This window comes from Athene cunicularia, assembly GCF_003259725.1.
Source record: "Athene cunicularia isolate RWA chromosome 1 unlocalized genomic scaffold, athCun1 chr1_part2, whole genome shotgun sequence".
NCBI classification, from domain to species: Eukaryota; Metazoa; Chordata; class Aves; order Strigiformes; family Strigidae; genus Athene; species Athene cunicularia.
In genome coordinates this window covers 75,784,047-75,804,197 of record NW_020799092.1, presented here as the reverse complement: position 1 = coordinate 75,804,197, position 20,151 = coordinate 75,784,047, and the positions used below count along the sequence as shown (strand labels likewise).

Genomic DNA, 20,151 nt, shown 5'->3' with positions numbered 1-20,151 from the left:
TTGTAGTTACTTCAAGGTTGTTGGTTAGAGGTAAATACTGTTTTCATGACTGTTTCCTGCCGTAGTGGGATGTCACCCATGCTGTCTCTCCCTGCCCGGTGCTGGAGCGAGCCGGGATCTTTGAAGGACAGGGCTTTTGGGGGGGAATGCTCTGTGTTTCCTGTGGTTGGGTCCCCTGACGGCGTCAGCGTGGCTCCCTCCCTCCTGGCACCCCTGGCCAGCTGTGCGCACATCTGGACCCAGCACCTTGCCACAGTAATGACGCCCCAGGCCCTGCGCCCTCCTGGAAGCACCACTGCGAGGTTTCATTTTGAAAATGCTTTAATAAGGAAGTGTTGACAACACCGTTTTGCAAAATGTAAAGGTAACTATACAAATTCTTAATACAAAAAGAATAAATTAAAAGCAGATCTTTTTTAATTCTGCAACTTTTTCTACAACATACATATTTTTTCCTTGATTACAGTTGAACAGAATCCAGTAAAATCATCTTCCATGCTCTAAAGTCAATTTCAGGAGAGACCTAATTTTTTTCTTCCTTTTTTTTTTTTTCTTTTTTTAAACTAGAGAGTCCATTTTACACAACTTGTAATAAAACTATTGACATTAATATATATGTAAAACTTTACATCTAGTTAACTAAGCAGTAACTGGTCATCTGATAGCACCTGAATGGGGATCGGCTATGCCTGAAACTAAAACTAATACAGAGTGAAAACAAATTGGACTGTTTCAACATTTTCAACACTCAACTGCATATAATATCATTTAAAAATAAACCCTGCCTCCCAGCACAGCCCGGTGCATGGACCGTACACCTGGCTCCTGGCTAAACAGAGGGAGCGTCAGACATGTAGACTAAGAACGCAATTGTGGCTTTATGTCAGATGGAGCCTTGAAAAATAAAAAAGTAAAGGAGGGGTTAAGTTGGTAGTCAAGTGCTTGTATATAATAGCTATGTATATACCCCTCCGCGTTATACTTAAATATGTTAATCTCATATGATTAACATTTTATGTACATTTGTGTTTAATTGAATTGAGCTAAACAGTAAAACCTGTTTTACTTAATCTGTCTTTACTACCAGACTGGCTGCTCACGTGTGCCTTGATTGCAAAACAGAAAAGCAGAACACAAAGCAAAACTCAATCCATTTCTAGAAAGCTTTTTCTCTACTCCAGCCTGTTTGCAATTCAGGCTAACCATTTATTTTTAAAAATTATTTTCTTTTTTCCTAATTTCAGGGCTGCCACCTTTTAACCTTTGCTGCAAAACTGCAGATCTGGTCTTGGAGGAATTAATGTTTCTTCCTGTAGTGCCCAGAGGCCTCATAGTGCCGCTGTTGTTGAATTCTTTTTAATTAAAAGAAGGTACACGGGAAAAAAAACCAACCCAAAACCACTTACCAGGGAAATTAAAAAGAAAACAGACAGTTGCTCAGAGCCCCTAAAAATCCGTGGGCTAAATTACTTGCTGCTGCTTAATTTGAACCTTATTTAATCCTTTCACTTTAGCTACTGAATCTTATCAGTAAGTGTCACTAATCAGTGCTATCTCTTATCCAGCTAAAAATCCAATTAGGAGCTTGAAATAATTCCCATGTTAAAGACCCCAAAGCACAAAGAGATGGTGAGAACCACATTGTGCACATCCAGATCAAGGGTGCAGTCTCACTGCTGTCTGTCCTTCCAGCACTCTGTGACGAGGCTCCGGTGACTGCCGCAGGGGGTTGTACTCCTGCCGTGATCCTTGGTGGAGGGCGTTTAAAACCCCCTCCCCAGTGTAAAAAAAAGTATGCTGCTTTTTTTTTTTTTTTCCCCTCTTCCCAGAGGGATAATTCATTTATGCTTCACGTGTGAACACAGCAGGCAGGCGCAGAGAACCGGAGCGAACACCAGTATGTGCTGCAAAAAGGTATTTGCAGGAGGCGCTTGCATTAATTTTTAGAAACCCCATCATCTTTCCAAGCCGAATTATGCAGAACCCATTCTCTTTTAAAGCCTGGAATGCAGTTTTCCAGCAATCTTAATACCAAAAGGTGTGGCAGCCCCCCAAGTTGCGGTGTTTAATTTTAAACGTTTCGCCCTACTTTGTCTGGTAGACGCTATTGTTATTCCTGGAACACACACACACACGCACGCACACTCGCACTTTTTTCCTTTTTTTTTTTTTTTTTTCTTAAACTAAAGCTAACTTCAGTTTCTGCTTTTCACAAAGTAACCCCCTCCAGCCGTTTCTTTTAATGCCTTTCCCATAGGAAATCATCATTTGCACGCACAAACGGGGGAAGGCCGAGTACCTCCCCCCATCTAGTGGCAATAAAAACAGCATAGCACCGCAATGAAGACTAGATGTGCCAGCTTCAACATCCACCTAGATTGTGCACTTGTTCGTTACAAAAGTGTCTTTGAGGCCTTTTAAAGTTCCATGGCTTGACATGTATAAAGCATTGCTCAAAGGTATGTGTAAACTTGCAGCTCCTTCCATGACACTCTCGTATGATTACTTTTGGTATCAGCAGGCAGCTCTCACTTGTGTTAAACACCTGCTTCAGTTGCTTCTCCTTCTTGTGGTCGTTTCTTGCAATGGGAAAACTTGCCTCATCTGCTGGTTGTTCAACCCCGCTGTGGAGCCTTCCTGTTTCCTGACAGACTGGTTCTCCCACACAGCTTACGCCGGTGACAAGCCCTTTGCTACACTGGTGCTAACGAAGGGAAGATGAGTGGAACAGATATGTTAAAGCAGCTTCACCTTGTCAATTAGATTGCGATGTGCTTTCCCTTTGATTTCACCTTAATGCTTTGTGCAGAAATTGATTAGAATTTATTGGCTCTGTTTGTAGAAAGGTTTTTTGGCGATTTTTATCTTCATCAGAGTATTAAAAAACAACCAACACAACCCCAACCTCTCTATGTATTGGTGTGCAACCTCTGCCAGCCACAGAGATGCTGTGAGTAGCAGTACTTGCCTCTGCTTTAGATAATGCCTTTGGAAACCTTGTTTGTCCAGTTTAACAGTAGCTTGTAGACAGCGATGCTGTGATACCAGCCCAGACCTCCAGTGTCTTCAGCACATTGGGTTATTTTACTTGGGTGTAGGTGGGCTCAAAGCAAAGAAGGAAATACTGTTTTACAGGAGGTGGTCGTGTCTGCCATTGAGTTAAATGAGAGAGATGTTTTGTAGCTAGAACTTGCTGAGCAAACTCATCCTGACGACATTGGTGTGGTGATCTTTGGCGGCGCAGATCTGATGGTGAGGTTCTGACACATCTTTGAAGTGATGGGATTTTAGTGTTTCATAACAAATGCACTTTCAGGATTATTTCTCAGCCTCTGTCCCGTTTTTACCCCCCTTCCCTCCCCACTTTAAACCAATTCTCTGTTGGCTTCAGATCGCAGGTCATGGAAATCTTACTGCTGTTACTTGCCGCACAGCAGTAAGATTTGCTGTAAGCCTTGAAGGGCTTCCATCGTTTCAAAGGAAAATCGATTTCGAAATTGCTGGCTGACTGTTAAGGTGGCTGCTCATCTGCACCCGCTGCCCCGTGGGAGGGGCACACACCTGTCTGGCAGTGGGATGTGCCGCGGCCGTCGTGGTGGATGTCTCGGGGCCAGTGTTCTGTAAATGTTGTCTTGAATTGCATCGTGAGAAAAGTGCTTAGAGTTGAAGCTGGTGCTGGGTGACAGTGCATCTGGGTAAGGCAAATGAGAGGCAGTGAGGTGATCTCAGAATGGCATTGATGTGATTCACTTGAGGTCAGGGGTTCACACTAGAGTCCCAGGCTTGGCTTTTTCCTGCCCATACCACTGGACATCTGCTAATTCTGGATAGAGGGGAGAATCCAGGAAACAGCTATCGTTGTAGCTCCTGCAGGAGAAAGGAAACTTTGTTAGGACAAGGAAGGGCTCCTGCAAAGTTTAACCACGGGCATAAAACATCGTATTACAGGTGGGAAGAAACACAGGATATTCACAGACCCCACTGCATTCTGCAGGTGACCCCGGAGCTGACGCTTGGGGTGAGCTCAGCATGCAGGACCCTGCTTTGACCCAGTTTTCTCTTGCCTGGCAGCCCTGTTCATCCAGCAACCCACCTGCTGCGAGGCAGCAGGAGGACGCCAAGCTGCAGCAGCCTCTCAGTGGCCAGTGTGCCCCGTGTTCTGGATGCCGGGACGGCAGCGGGCCGAGCTGCTGTGCTTTCAGTGAGCAGGGTGGCTGCCGGAGGGAGAGAGCTCGTGGCCGACCCCGCCGGCGGTGTCTGTCCCACCACACGTGGTACCACACCTGCCTCTGCTCCCTCTTCCCTCCCCTCACAGCAGCAGCCTCTGCCTTGCCTCAGGGGCTGTCTTGCTTTCCTGTCCAGCAGGAAGCCGGGGTAAACAGATTTTTCAGTGGGATGCTCTCCAGGGAGCAAGTCCTAAGAGCAGCCCTCTTGGCTGTAGACTGTATTACCCGGGGGTCCAGGGAAGGAGAAGGGTGGTGGTGCTTTTCCTGTAGCACTTCTGCTCTGGGCAGAGGTTTGTGCATCACTTGGCAATCCCAGAGTTACGGGGCTTTCCAGGGATCAGCTAGGAAGCAACTCGTGAGAAGGTAACAGGTCCAATGCAGAAAGGACCATGTTTTGTTGTAGTCCTAGTCCTCATCTTGGGGCTCCCCTCCTGACAATCTACTGCTGCTTTTGCTGCATGGCTTTCTGTTTACCTGTACTGAGCAGATGAAACAGCTTATGAGAATTTTCTTGGCTATTTATCTTGGAGCTCTGATCAGGGTCAGCTCCTGGCTTAGAATGCAGAGCTCCTTGCCAGGGAAAAACACGAGGTCAAAATCTTGATATTCTGAAAAGTGACTGCTATATCTGCATAGTACTGTTCGGGATTGATGTCTCTCCCTCACACTTTTATTTGAACCAACTTCCAAACTAGAGATTGTTTTCAGGCCTGAAGTGGGAGATGCATTTTTTTTCCTGTTTACTGTGGGATTCTCACTCCTTCCTTGGCTCCCTCCCCGCCCTGCAGGACTGATCTCACATCTGATGCAGTCTGGCAGTTCCTGCTTCCTCTGCTCTGTTTTCCACCTGTTTTCCCTGAGACCGGTGTCTGGGAGGAACATGAGCAAGGGCATCACTGTCTGCATGTTAAAGAGCCTTTTGTTTCCCAGCTCTGTGCTGGAGTACTGAGGTTTATGGGATATCTCTAGAAAGCTGGGCTTGAAATACTTGACAGATGCCAGCTGTGAATGGTCGTAGATTCAAATGAGAGCGTCAGACAGCGATGGCAGTTTAATTAAAACAGAAATACTCCAAGGGTTTTTTTTTGTTCCCTCCACCCTTCCCCCTCTGTCTTCCCACAGGAACGGGGCCAGGGTTGCTCCTCGTTCCAGGAAGCCTTGCTGCTGACAGCCTCTGCTTCACAGCTCTGCTCTGTGGTAGGGAAGGAGGAAGGGGTGCTCCGTGCTGTGGCTGGAGCGCTGCTAGGACCTCACTCCAGGTCTGCCGAGGCCCCCGGTTACTCCAGCTCATCTCCCCACCATGCTGCTCCTGCTCTCCCCACAGCACTTTGCCCACGCTTGCTTTGAAATGTTCCCAGCCACACATCTGTCGCTACCGCCTGCTCTGTGCCCGTTCAACCTCTGCACGAACGCGGGGCCAAAGTCCTCTGTCACGGGGGAAAGCACCGCAAACTTGCTGAAAAGGCACAGAGAGGGCTTCGAGATGCTTTCAAGTTGTGCTTCTGAGAGCTCAAGGAAGCCTTGTTGCCAAAAAAACAGGCACACAGTTAAAAGGGCTGCTCCTCTGGGACAGCAGGATGCCGGTTATTCGCACTGTGTTCACGGACTACATGGCAGAAGGATGAAAGAACAAAACGTTCCCTTACTATACCTCTATTCATCAGTACTTTGGTGGGTTGGAGACTGAGACTCATCCATAGTGGGTGAGTTGTCTGTTGCTTCTCTGAACAAAGGAGAGCAAAAAAGGAGGAGAGAGGAGAGAGGAAATGTTAAAGAAAAGAAGTGACACAGACATTGTTATGAGCTTATTAATTCAGTGGGGAAACAAGTTGATGAATCATCTTTAGAAAAAGTTAGTGACACAAAAACATGTTGGCAAGAACTGTCAATCTAGTGAGTCGTGCTGGGAGGGCACAGCCTGCTCCTGCAGTGGGGGAGTTTTGTTGTGCATCTAATGGCACTTTATCTGCTCCTACTGTATTTATACATAAGCCTTGGGTGTTATGCTCAGACATGAAGTAAGTGCTGCCTTGTCTCAGTTTTTTTGCACTGGTTGTTGGTGCAGGGCCTAAACTGTAAATCTAGGTAACTTCACCTTTACCAGCTGAGAATTGGGCTTGATGCATTTTTGCTGTGAGAGACAGGGTGCAAGAGTTTTCTTGAATGGAAAAATGAGAAAAGTTGGAATTTTCCAAACAGATTTCTCTACTGGCTGCTCACCAGTTTTACTTCTGATCATCATGGAGAGAGATTTATAGGAATTAGGAGTGGAATGGAGGCTAAGATTTGAGTCTAGACTCAAACCCTTAACAGTGGAAATTTCAGTGTGCAGTAAAGATAGCTGCCATTTTGCCTTTTTGTGAAAGGGGACCAGGAAAATTCTGTTCTAAAGCTCGAAGCACATGCAAAGACCATGTGAGGCCCAACATTAAATATGTGAATTTAAAATCCAAGGTAGGCCTAAGGGGGTTGTGGTGATGGTTCCTCCTCATCTACATTTTAAAGTGCAGTCACGAGCAGTGCTGGAATAAAAACAGAGGTCAAACTTGGTCATAGGTGACGAGAAGAAATTAAAGAGCATGAAATTTTCCAGTGGCTGCACAGTGTATGTGCATTTTTTGCAAAGTTACCAGTCCCAATTCACAACTCAGGGGATCATAGCTGTTTTCCTGCTCTAAAGCCAACAGTATGTTGAGAACTGTAGACTGAAACTTTATAGCTGATCTCACCAAACTCAATTTAGATGCAAAAATCTGTGATGTGCTGAGTTAGACAGGATCTGGAAGTGATCTTTATTTCATGTGGCAGGACAGAATTACAGGAGATTGCTAGAGAATACCCATAGGAACTTGCAAAAGGCTTTTTGCTTAATCCTGGAACTGCCTGCCTCACAAAGAGGTGCAAAAGAGCCCTATCACTTTATTTACATGAGTAATGGCTATCTGCACGTAATGACTCCCTCATACTTTGGTGAAGCATGTTAAGTTAGTGAAAAAAGATGCACTTAATAGTCATTAAGACCCATTGCTAGGGAAAACCTAGCAGAAAAATGTGGTTGCTGTGCACACAAATTATGGTAGGCACCTAACCTTGTTTACAACAAAGATCTCCATGGTTTGGACAGCCAGCGTGATGGTTACTGAAAAAAAAATAAAAATCAGCCATTTTGATGTATGGAAAATTGGAGGAAGGAGACTGTCCAGGCAGGAAGAACTGCAAGGCACTGCCTGGAGCTGTGCTGCTGGGTGCGGATGGCGCAGCCGGGTCTGTCAGCTCACCGCAACGAGAGCATGGGCGGGAGGCTGGAAAGGCTCTGGTGGGTGTAGGCTACAGAGCACCTGGAAAATGTTCCCATGTTTGTGTGCAGGGATGTTTTCCTCACTGGCACTGAACAAGGTGAATTCTCTAACCCAATCCCACAGCCACTCACCCAGTCTGCCATGCGAGAATGTGGTGGGGGCTGCCCGGCGGCGTGGCTGCTAGTTCACTTGATGGTGTTGAACTCCTCTGGCTGTGAGGTAAGGCAGCTGAAAAACAACCAAAGGGTGGACAAAAATAACTGGTGAGGTTAGGATGCACGGGTCAGGGTGGTTCAGAAGCATCAGCTGGTCAGACCAGCAGAAACCTATCCGGCTGTGAGTAAACACAGCCTGGGAGTTGGCCCTCATCCTCTTCCTGGATGGCTGTGCCCGAACGTGGCACAGGAGCAGCCGACGTACTGCTGATGCTGCTGCGTGTCATGGGCTGGATCCATCCTCAGCTCTGCAGGAATGCTTTGTTTCAGCCCGGTCTCCAGCAAAATACAGCCATCCCAGCTCTCCTGAGCCTGCCCAGGAAACACAGCACCTCTCCCATCACAAAAGGTGATTGGTTTTGGTGCTGCCTGGACAGGCAGGGCCTGGCTGCACACCTCCATGGGAGCTGAGCTGGAGGAGCCAGGCTCAGCCTCCTGCTTCCAGGGGCAGTGGGGGAGGCTCTGTGTCCCTGGGAGCCAGGGCTGGCACTGGTGAGAGGCTGGACAAGTACCCTGCTTCATGTGCAAAGGAGGAAGAAAGCTCTGAAGATTTCAAAAGTTACATCTACCTTTCTCTGTGCATCTGTAATAAATTGAAGCTGGGCTTTGCTGACCCTACTATTACAGGACTAGGGGAAGGCTTATCTTACTTCAATGAAGGTAGAAGCAAGCTGAACTAAAAATGTACCACTGGCAGTGGTTCTCACAGGAGTCTCCCCAGTGAGAGTCTAGCTAAGCAATCCACCTGACTGATCTTTCCTCCTACTCAAGTCCAGACAGTGCTGACCCTTCAAATTTAATACATGCCTAGAAGTATGATTCTCTTCAAAGGACAGTGTGAAGTCCAACAGACCTATCAGCTGGGGCTAATCAGCTAAAATGATGGATATTTCTACCTGACATCCCCTTCTGTGCTGCTAAATTCTTTAGCTGGTGCCAAAATGACACTTGAAGAGAAAAACAAATTTTAATCTACTCCTTGGAGTCGACAGCCCCCGAGGTCCGTATTCTCCCACAGCTGTAACTAGGAGCTGACTCTGAACGCAAACCCAATCTGTGCTGCCAGCTGGTCATGACAAGCTCTGATTACTGAGCACACTTGCCACTGCTGCCCAGATATCACATTTAGATTAAAGATCCAGGTGGATGGGGGAACGGACTGATTGACAGAGGGTTTCCCAGGCACTTTCTGTTGCGGGTGGAACAGAAATGCCCATCAGTCAAAGGAGGAAAACAGATTTGCATATGGAGACAGAGGATAGTTCCAGCAGGTACTCAACTGTGTCTTGGTCCACAGGTGGGCCTCCTAAAAGCACTGGCATTGCACATAAATCAGCCTCTTCTTGGGCAGCTGTTGTGTCCCACAAGGAGCCTGGTGTCAAACCTCCTGACTCCCTGCTGGAGTGGGCAGTGAGTACAGAGCCCCACTGCTGTCTGTGTGGTGGGCACCACGGACCAGGCACCATGCTGGGATGGCAGAAGGCCAAAAGCCAGCACAGGTGGACGATGCACTGGTCTGCTCTGGGAGGATGTGAGGGCCTGTGGCAAGCCAGGCTGGAGTAATGGTGTCTCCCATGCCAAGGCTGAGGCATGTGGGAGGCTAGGGATGGGCACAGTGCAAACTCTGATTAACCAGCAATCCTGTCCATGTGGGGCTGGATTCAGATTTTTAGCAAGTCCTTTATCTATACAAACTGGCTTGTTCAGCAGTGACTGATGACCAGTAAATGTTTAACCTTGGACTGTTTCATAAGACACAGTGGCCTCCTCAGTTTAATGAATTTGACTGTTTTCTTACCATTTAATATTAACAGCACAGAGGATTGCAAAGCTCTGTACGTTACAGAGAGGCATAATACTGTTGCAACTTAAGTGCTCTGAATTTCAGGATATTATCAGCAGAGCTACTGGAGGTGCATGGGAAAACCAAGTCTCAGCAGTGTATAAAGATGTCATCGCTCAAACATTCTTGTGTGGGGGGTGAAGGGGCTGGGATGCTCTGTACTTAACCTTTCTCATGCTTTTGGTGTTTCACTGACATGCATTCTCCTAGTCTGTTCTTGCTTCATCGCTCCCCTCACTGTGATTACTAAGAGTGACACCCCCCTGCCATGGTTTCTCCACGTTCAGCCCCTAGTGCCATTACTCAAAACACAACTGCAGTCTAAGTAAAGACCTGGCAACAACAGGGCTTCAGTTCCTCCCTGTGTTTTGAGCCCATCAGTGTGAAGTGAAAATTTCCATGGAAAAAATTCTCACCCCATGAGTGTCTCGGACGAGGCTTGCCCCGCAGTGTCACGCCTCCAGGCTTGGAGAGCAGTATGGGAAGGCCAGATAACGTGCTTTGGTCTGGCGTTGCTCTCCAACCGGGTGTAACACCTGGCATAAATCCGAGTGTGTGAAGCCCCCGTCCCTCCCACCCCTTTGCCTGGGCCCAGCTCTCACCTGATGTTGCTTTACACATCTGAGGCATTCTTGTGACCCGGCTGTGTGCCACAAAGGTGCTTTGCGAAGATGTGCTGTACTGGGAGCTGCTGTCCGAGGAGGTGGAGCTCGTGTGCGAAAGGCGGCTGTGCTCCTTGTGGGAGGCCGTGGACCGCTGGTACCAGAGCCGCAGCTCGTCCGACACGGCAGTCCTACCCGAGCCTTTCTCGTGGCCCTCCCTGCCCAGAGATGGAGTCCTTATGATTTGTGAGCGGGAGGGGGTGAGCCTGACGGAGTCCACTTCATCCCCGTGCCAGTTCTCCTTAAACATCCCCCCCGCTGTGTAGGAGTTGGAGGTTTTGAATTGTGCTTTCACGCTGTAGTGTCCCTCCTGGTCATTCTCCAGGCTCCGCACCACCACGGGTGTGGAGCTGCCCTCAATGTATAGGGGATACTCTTTGATCCTGTACTGGGAGGAGGGCTGGCTCTGGCTGTGCAGGTAGACACGGTGGTGTCCAGTCCCGTTCCTCGCAGCCAGGTTGGGCATGCTCCCAGAATTGGAAGAGACCAGGTTGCCTGCTGATTTGTGCCTTTGCCTCTGCCGCTCTCTGGCTTTCGACGGGGAGTCCTCTGCCAGGGTGGAGTAGTTGGGGTTCATCTGCGCGGGGTAGTAGTGTTCAGAGCTAGAATGGCTGGTGCAGGAAGAGCAGTCGTCCATGGGGTCAGAGCCATTACTGCTACGAGTCCTTGGGGTGTAGAAATCAGGGCTCCCTGTCTCATTTTCTGAGCCGAGGAGCTTGCCTTGCGACTCCAAACTGGAGCTCCGATGTCTAAAGTGCTGAGCTAAGCTGTGCAGTCTGGTTGGGCTGATGTCTACTGACCTGCAAGTAACAAGAAAAAAATTCAAGCTGGTAAATCAACAGGATGAAGCACTCCCCATCCCCTTCTGGACACAAGGCCAGCTTCACAGGCAAAGGAATCTGAGGGCACTGAAAACCCGGACCCCTCCAGCACTGCGTAGGGCTTCTGGCTGCAAAGCAACCTGCTTCCCTGCTGCAGGCTTTGGGGAGATTAGGTCCTATTCCAGACTCCTTGGTGGCAGCATTCAGTCTGCAATACCACAGGGATATAAGCCCTTGCCTACCCCAATTCCTCCAGGATTGCCACCCTGGGAAAGATCCAGTCTGAAGGGCAAAACCTGGGGACCTCAAGCCCCAGCTTTGCAGGTGTGGCCCCACAGCAAAGCTGTTTGGATCAGCACCATCCCTGTGCTACCAGGTTCACCTCGCTCCAGCTCTGCAAATCCCAAGACCTTAGCCTCAAAGGCGGTGGGATTTCCTTCAAGTGGCCTGTAAATGCCCTGCACAGGTCCAGACAGACTGCCCATACTTAGTCCAGAATGCAGTGATTTGTCTGCTGGCCGTTGAGAAGGTCACCCTCTGTTAAGCAGCTAGGTTTTACTGGGGCCCAGCTGCAGGTAGCATGTGTAGGACTGTCAGCGGGTGACAGCCCTGCAGGCAACCACCCCGAACCACAGTTTACAAGGCTTGATTCATGGCCAAGTCTAGGTGGTCTCTATTCACCCCGGCTGTTTGGAGAGCCGTCCGTCCAAGGAGTGGAAACACCCCATGACAAGTCAACAGCCGCCTGACAGACAGCCAAGGCCAGGGCACGCAGCTCATGAATGAGCCACAGACTGAGAAATGGTTGTTTCAAACACCCAAATGGCCCCTAGCTGGTCAAGGCCACTTCACAAACGCTGTGCCAGTCTCCTTTCTCACACAGCTCAGCTCCAGCATTAACAAACATTGCACTCCTGAAAGGTACTTGCAGCCAAAAACTTCTAACAAACTTAACCCAGGGCCTTAATGCCTTGTGTTGTCTCTGCCCGAGCTGGATGTGTTGGCATGACTCTTGATTTATGCCAAGCTAGATGATGGTAGCATGTCCCCTTAGAGCAGGATACCTAACAGCACACAGCTTTGGCTCAGCTCTGCATCCCACAGCGTCCACGGAATTTGCCATAAGAGAAAAGCAGCAATGAAGCTGAATGGTCTGTAGAAATCCTGCTGGGAGTCAAACTGGGCCACACACATCAAATCACCTCCATTACATGCTTCAGGTCTTTCCTCTGTCAATCCTGGACTTCACTGCCACCTGGATCCTTGGGTGGATTGCTTTATACAGGCTTTCTCTCCAAGTAAGATCACACACATGCAAACATTTTATCTATGAGAGAGAATTAACGCTACCCATCATTTTGTATCAGACAAGAAACATGTTCTCTCCAGCTGGATCCATGGAGGAAATTACTGCAGAATTTAGCAGTAGCACCACATCCCTTTTAAAAGTGGCATGGGGTTTTCATGCCTATAAACAGTCCTGAGATGAAAGTTCCCAGTGGAAGAAAAGCTTGATTACTTTGCAGGAGCGATGAGGGGGCAGGATCATGTTCAGGATCTCAGTTCAGGAGAGATTCCCTATGGCAACAGTACATGAGCCTCTTCTGTGAACAGGACTCATTTGTGCCCTTTCCTGAAATGGGAATTAATTCATATCCTGCGGGAAGGATAAAGCAAAGAATATTTATTTCAGGGTAAGCAAGGTGAGAGCGGAGCAAGGAAGACTTACCGCGTGGAGTGGACGTAGTGCGGACTGCGTACCCGTAGATCCGGCGTCGATGGCATGCTGGACTGGGAGTTCCAGTGGGGAAGGCTCCGGATGGGGCTGTTCTGCAGTGAGCTGCTCCCTCCTGCCTCAGCACAGCTCCCAGTGCTGGGGAACCGCTTGTGACTGCTGTGGAGCAAACACCCTGCTTCAGTTCCCAGGCAGGAATTTGGGGGAAGGGGCTCCTACACCTCTTTCCAGATCTCAGGCAGGTGCCTGTGATCTTGTGGGGGTGAGCGGGAGCTGGGTCAGCTGCTGCTCTGAGTTGCATCCCAGAGCTTGTGCTTCTGCAGTAGCCAGAGGTCAAGGCGAAGCCCCATCAAAGCCCTCAGATGATCCACCATCATCCTTCCTTTCGCAGTGTTTTTTAAAATATCATTGAGATACCAAGCACCAGTCATGTGAGTGCAGCCTACTTTTTATGACATGGCTATGGGCCCAAGACCCAAAAGTCTCCTTTTGGTAAGGGATGGCTTTGTACATTTTGAAAGGGCTTACACCCAGAGGATGTCTATGGTGATGGGGCTTCAAGATAGCTGGCTCACCTGGAATGACTGTGTGAGGAGCGTTTCTTGACCTTCTCATAGGGCTCATCCAAGGATGACTCGCTCCACATCTTGGGTTTGATGGGGGACTTGTCGTAGTCGTTGCGGTGGTAATGCATTTGGCGGAGGCCTTCCAGTGACTGCGGAGGAGGAGGCCTGTTGTGCAAGGGTGGCCGGGGAGGGAGTCCTTTGTGTGGGGACTGGAGAGGGGATATTGTGCTGGTGACCTGAGAATCCTCTGTGAAGAGAAGAAGGGAGAGAGGTGATGGCTGTGTGGCACCTCCAATGGCAGCACAACTCCAGGGGACACCATCACACCTTCAGAGCCTCCTTCCTCACCCTGCTTCCCCTGGTTGCATTCAGGAGCAACCTGAAGACCTGGCTTTCGGAAGTGCACTGGCTGATATTTCCAGTCTGGGAGGAAATAGCCAAGCAAGTGTGGGATGCATTAAACCAACTGAAATCTTAAGAGAAAATAAGGGGGCATTCTGGGATGGTCTTCTGAAAGAATTCAGAGCAGTAACCACAGCAGTACTCATTGCTCCAGGCCCTGATGTCTTACAAGGTTGAGTCAGGGGAAACCAAGCGTTTTTGCTACTGGGATGTTTGAGTGCATTATTACACAGAACAGTTCCTCCATTTTGGGTGTCAATCAGGAGTTCACACATTCCTCCCTGTTTTGTTCTTGCCCTCTAGAACATAGAGCAGCCAACATACCATCCTCGAGAACAAGGGCATCCGAGAGGGAGCTGTCTTCACTGGCAATGTTTCCTTCTGAAGGGAAGGAAATACAAAGATGGTCAGATGGTCCCAAGAATCGCAGTGACTTAGTTCTGAACTGCACCGTGATCTTCGCCCACTGAGTCTTAGCCTTAAGCAGTCACCCACATCTTCCTCCTCACACAGCCAAGAGGCAAGATTCCTATGAACAACTGACTCAGCCCACTCTCTATCTCAGAGGGCAGAGCTGCAGGCCAGGTCTCTCACTAGCAGGCTGCCCTTCAAGGAGCTTCTAACTCTTTTCAATTAATGGGGATTAAGACTGAGTCACAACGGAGAGATGAGATCCTCAGAGGATGCAGAATGGCATGGCACCATTAGATTCACATCTCTGACTTTAAGGACTCTGGGTTTGATCTCACCTTCTTAAAGTGATCATCCTGTTGCTAACTAAAGGCCCACAGGAGGTAGGAGTTTTGTGTAATTCAGGGAAACACTTTCTGAGCATCTGCTGCAGCAGCAGGAGAAGCTCTCACGTCCTTGGCATGCACATGTCTGAGCTGTATCCCCCATCCCGTGTCCTCACAGCTGTCTGTTATTCCTGCCTGCAGTGCAACTTGGTACCCAGGTCACAAATGCAGCAGCTCTAATCTTAGTTCCCGCTACAAAGGCACAGAGAAAAGCTCTGCAAGTCAAAGGGAAAGGGCAAAATCAGCAAGGGAGAAAGAACCACAGCAGAAAGTTAATGGATTTCATGAAAAACCAATCAACAACCCAGTAAACCATAAAGTGCCCTGAGAATTACATTGTAAAGAAAAAGAAAAAGAAAAGAAGCATTTGAACACAGCAATGACACTGCTACCACTTTGATTTTACAGATGCCTTTCAGCTAGAGAGCTCACCCCAATCTGCTAACATTAATTACATTTGTACAGCACCGCTCCGGAGGATGTTAACAGAGCAATTTTATAGGTGAACAAAGGAGTCACAGGCTGCTTTCCTGACACGCTTATAATTTACAGCGTGACACTGCTTCTTGTACTGTGAACTGGCACATCCTTAATGCACAGCACACAGCCCAGACACCCATCTGACAGCACACTGGTACGGGAGAGGACAGTCTGACTGCCAGCACGCGTGGAGTCCTCCAGACACGAGAGGGAAGAGGAGGGAGGGGAAATCTGTGTCTCAGGGCAGTAATTTTGCTCCCTGCCCTCCAGAGACCCTTCCGTGATGCCGTGGGTGCCAAGTCCCACTTACCATCTATGATCAGGGAGGCTCTCTGGGTTGGCTTCTTTCCAGATTTAATGCGATACTCATTGATGGCATTTTCGATCTCCTGCAGTTTCTTCAGTGCGTTCAAGTAAGATGTCTTCCTCTGTTTCTTCAGCTTTTTGCTGACGTTCGGGTCACTCGCCAGGCGCCGGGCAGCCTCTGTGATCTGGGACTGAATGGCAAACTCCCTCTCCAGGCGCTCCAGCTCTGCCTCCTGGGGAAAGACAAGTGGATTCTAGCTATTACCAGACTCCTGGCCCAGCTATGGGGAAGCTCCCCCTGAACTTGGCCAGTGGCCTCCAACCAGGCTCTCCGTCAGGAAAGCATCCACAATCGTGCTGCTCCTCTCATCTCAGGGCCTCCCTGAGCATCCTCATCTCACCTTCATCTGCTCACACAAGTACAGCTGCTGGAAGGGACGATCCATACAAGGAAGACATGTGTGCTCCAGCCCTAACCCTGCTGTGCCGTTTGGCTTTTTGTGCAGTTCAGTATGGCCTAGTTCAACAGTGCTCTACTGCTGGTATATTCATCCTTTTCCACCCATCTATGGGTAACTCCTGCCTCCCCCCCACTCCTTCTCTGCTTCCTATCTCCATATTTGAGCCCTATTTGACATCAGTGCTATGTATTGATGCAAAGCTACAGCTTTGACCTTCTTGACAGGTTTGCTTGGCACCCACCAAACTCTTTGGGGTAGAAAAGCCAAAGATGGGCTAATTTCTCCCTATTGTATAACTGTCAAAATCCAGGGGAGAGTATGGGCTGAAGTAATTTTCAGGAATTTTCAGTTGGTGGTGCAACTGACTGCACCAGAAAATTGTGTCCTCAAGCCAGGAGGGTGATTTCAGAGCAAGCAGTAACAGCAAGCTTTCTGTATGCCAAAAAAGGACTAGTGCCTTCAACATTAGCCCTTGCAGAGGCTCTGCTGAGTTTTTAAATTCGGCCAGCTGTAACTTGGAATCTACCTACTGATTTTTAGTCATCCTCCATAGTCAAGGTATTCAGGCCAATTTATGCCAACACAGAAGCTGATATAGAGCTCCCTGGTCTGCACTGGGACCCCAAGCTGTGAGTTTCAAAGGTACCTGCTAATCTCCAATGGATCTGGCTACCTTCCCCAGCTCCATGGAGTTTTTGGTGTTGGTCTGCTAGAAAGGGAAACACAGTACATTGCAAATTAGGGAAAAAATTACAAGATTTTTTACTTCTAGTGAATGGTGGGAGTTCAGATCACAAGCACTGACAGCCATATATTCACAGAGATCCCCATTACGTAAATTCAAATCCTTTCTCCTTGTTTAGCAGCAGCATATGCTGCAAGAGCTGATGCTGTAGGAAATAATCAGGCTGAAGTTGTTCTCTGAAGTTTTTATTCTGGGCTTCTAGCTCAACAAAAATCCTTTCACTGTCAGTGGTGTGTCAGCATTGCCTTAAAAACTGTAATTATCATTTCCCTCACTCTACTGAAGACTGAACCCACCCCCCACCTTTTAAACAGATCCTTTTTTGCTTTGGAATGTTTATAAGCTCTATCAATGCCAAACTTATTAAAAGTGAATTTAACACCATGGAGTTTTAAGGCCTGGAACCTGATTTGCTGTCGTCTGGTAAAATCCTTCCCAGAGTCAGGACTCACAGACCAGGTAGAGGCAATTACCAAGAAATACAATAGGACCTTCCCTGCAATTCTTGCTCTGACAAAGCTCTTACTAAAGGTACAGTGAGTTTGATGTGAGCTGTCATTTCAGACCTTCATAGATTTAGTTCTAAATCATTCAGTATATCTTAGAAAAAACATATTAATTTTCCTCAAGGCCACAATTGTCTATTTTCTTCCAGTGAGGCCCCTATAAATAAAGCCTCAGAAAATGAGGGCTATCATCTGCCTTCAGATGGAAGTGCCTTGCTTCAGGTCCTTGTCACAGTTGGTAATATCAGTCCTGAATTTACGTGACTGAGTATTTCACCTCTTGTTTTAAATTGAGTTTCTAGTGTTTGTACTTGCTGAAAGGTGCATGAAAATCATCACTGGACTCTTGAAATGTTCTCAAACTGGAAGCCAAATAAACACAGCTCAACATCGTTTGTTGAGAACAGAAATTTATGGCTTTCAACACAGTCTTAAAGTTTGACAGATGAAAAGGGAGGTAGAGAAAAGCTGAGTCAGCATGTTTGGATTGCTGATGCCAAAAGGCAGCGTGCCTGCAATGGGGAGGAGCTGCTTTACCTTTCATGCTCTCCTCACCTAACCTTGCCACCAGAGTAAGGATATTCCTCACCCGCTGGCCCCAAAAGTTGCCTTGTAGCAGTAAGATCTGGGGAAGCTGGAGATCAGGTTATAACTGAGCAGCCAACAGACTGCAGGGGTTTTAGGAGTAATTCAGCTAAGCCGTGCTTCCCTTTGAAAAGCTTAATTAAATGTGCTAGTTCATGAATATTTGACTTTGGTGGAATTCCTCTCCCAGGCTCCATTGAGAACCAAACTAAAGAGCTCCAGCTGTTTATTTTTTCAGCAGAAGGAAAATGCCAATGAAACGACAAACAGTTAATTCCCTGGCTGAACCGAGCCTTAAAACCACACAGTCACACCAGCTTCAGTCTCTCCTCTTACAAAAATAAAAAGGAAACTCAAGACTGGAATATACACAAGTGTCTTGAGACAAATGCGTCTCTACAGACAATAGCTTTTCTGTGAATCCAGTCCCGCCTTACAGCTGCTGCAGGGCTGTTTTCACAGCCACGGTTCAGGGCACTGACCCAGCACATTGTGGGAGCAAGGGAAGAGAACAAACACTCCCTGGCAAACTTAGAAAAACATAATTCCAGCTCCCCATAGGTAGGGATGAAGGGTCTTTTGTTTAAGGACTGGGGAGCAAAATGCTTTCATCTTGCTATTGCAGGACTAAGATGGATAATTGTGATGTTTTTTCTTCCCAGTTAGGGGAGATCTGAATTCGGATTGCTACTGAAGCAGAAAGCAAGTGGCTGTTTGCAATAACAATACAGGGCAGCAGCAGGGCTCAGATGGCTCAAGGGGCTCCTGATATGCTCCCTACTCACACAAGTCACTGCACTTGGTCACCAGAGCTCTTGGACTGTCATGGTCCAGTTGGTCACCCAGGCTATTTCTGTTACCTGTTGCAAAGCCACGGCTGAACCTTGAGGGTTTCACCCTTACTGAACTAAGGCCACCAACCCTCTCACTGCTTTCCCCATTCTGATGGATATAAAAAAAAGGCATTGTGACCAACTGCAATCATTTAAAGCAGAAATGACTGCAGGACTGATGGATCCCTATGTGATGCATAGAGACCTGAAGCAGGGACACTGGGTTGGAAGGGAAGGGCACAGCCTCACCTCTCCCTTAGGCAGGATTTTCTGCTCATCCAGTTTAAAGGCAGTTCCTATTCTTCTCCTTACAATAGGTGGCTCCTCCCCAGGATCTAGGGGGTATTCTCGAGGCAGCTTTCCTGTGAGCTCCTGTAAGCAGAAAATGTTGTTAGTGATCTGAGAAATCCTGCAGCAGAGGAAAGCACAACACCACCCTTGAACTGTGACCATAAAATGACAGGCGTTCATTAACTACATATCCAGTTCAACTAGCTGATAAACATACAGGAGAGCACCCAGCCCTGCAAACTCATCCCAGAACCTGACACTGAGGTTGGGGAAATTTTCTTTAACCTCTGCATGAATACAGATTTTTGTGGCCTGGCCAGGGTAGGTCTGTAGGTGGTGCCCATCCCTAGGGCGTTGGGGCCTGAGGCCGAATGGACTGCAGCACACATGCTTTCATTTGCTGCAGGGTGAGCAGGAAAGAAGAGCTTCTCTCTGCTATTTCCAAGAGGAAAGAGAGTAGATCTGAGAGCCTTCATGCAGGATGCAGGTCCGCTGAGTCAGAAAGCCCCACTGGCAACAGCAAGTGCAGGTTACAACCCGCACAGAAAAACATTTCCACCTGATTCATGATGTGTCTGAGAGGAATGCAGTGAAAATGGTCACTAAAAGCAGTGCCTAGTACCTCATTACCTGTCTGATAACACTTCATGTATCAGAGCCCCTTCCAAACCCCAGTGATGTCACGGGCAGCTTTGGAGCAACATTAGATGATGCTTTGTCAGACTGATGGGGTTATTTGCAAAGATTTGCTCAAAATCTGAAGCAAACCCCACACAACTGGAGGAGTATCTGGAACACAGAAAGCAGTGAACACCACTACTGATGTTAACACTGAGAGATTTTTTTTCCCCTGGACTATACAATACAGCCACACATATCTGAAGTGAAGGCATTCAAATGCCTACAGAAAAAGGCAGGAGCCTCACTACAAGCACAGCCTGACTCCTTGTACTCAAAAGCCTCCCCATGAAGGACAAAAGGCTTTTGTGTTCCTTAGCATCAGCCTTGAGAGGATCCAGCTGGCAGAGTAACCTAAATCATCTGAATCCCAAAGAACAGCAGCTGACCTTAATGCGAGAGCACAGCCCAGGCCCCTGCCTGCCCTGGCCTCTTCCCCGCTCCCTAATGGGGTTTTTCTTTCTACTCTTTTCAGATCACTAGGAAACAAGGACCTGGCCTTTTCAAACCATTCCTTTAAGCAATTCCCTGTGTTTGCAGCACAGCTCTGTGCTGACATGCACAACCCCCTTCTGTGAGAGGCACTGTTGCAGCGTCCGAGTCCCGTTCTGCACTGCCCCTCCAGCCCTGTGGGGTTATTCCAACTTTTCTTCCAATGTGTTCCTTCTAGTGATATGTGGCTCTAAGCACTGCAGGAAGA

The 20,151-nt window shown here is 48.1% G+C and overlaps 1 protein-coding gene across 6 annotated transcripts in view; it reads right to left on the bottom strand.

The window, feature by feature from the left end:
• Positions 1 to 308: 308 nt before the first annotated feature.
• Positions 309 to 20,151, bottom strand: part of FRMD4A (FERM domain containing 4A) — a 377,723-nt gene continuing 357,880 nt past the window's right edge. For 5 of the 6 annotated variants that reach the window (XM_026841093.1, XM_026841094.1, XM_026841095.1 and 2 more), the window contains 8 exons: positions 18,732 to 18,854; positions 15,357 to 15,585; positions 14,094 to 14,150; positions 13,377 to 13,614; positions 12,796 to 12,960; positions 10,186 to 11,045; positions 7,657 to 7,753; positions 309 to 3,867 (listed from right to left, as the gene is read on the bottom strand). In XM_026841093.1, coding sequence (XP_026696894.1) covers positions 3,765 to 3,867; positions 7,657 to 7,753; positions 10,186 to 11,045; positions 12,796 to 12,960; positions 13,377 to 13,614; positions 14,094 to 14,150; positions 15,357 to 15,585; positions 18,732 to 18,854 — 1,872 coding nt within the window. In that variant the 3' untranslated portion in view covers positions 309 to 3,764. Of the gene's footprint in view, positions 3,868 to 5,877; positions 5,950 to 7,656; positions 7,754 to 10,185; positions 11,046 to 12,795; positions 12,961 to 13,376; positions 13,615 to 14,093; positions 14,151 to 15,356; positions 15,586 to 18,731; positions 18,855 to 20,151 lie in introns of all 6 variants that reach the window. The other variant, XM_026841092.1, reaches the window with a different exon arrangement.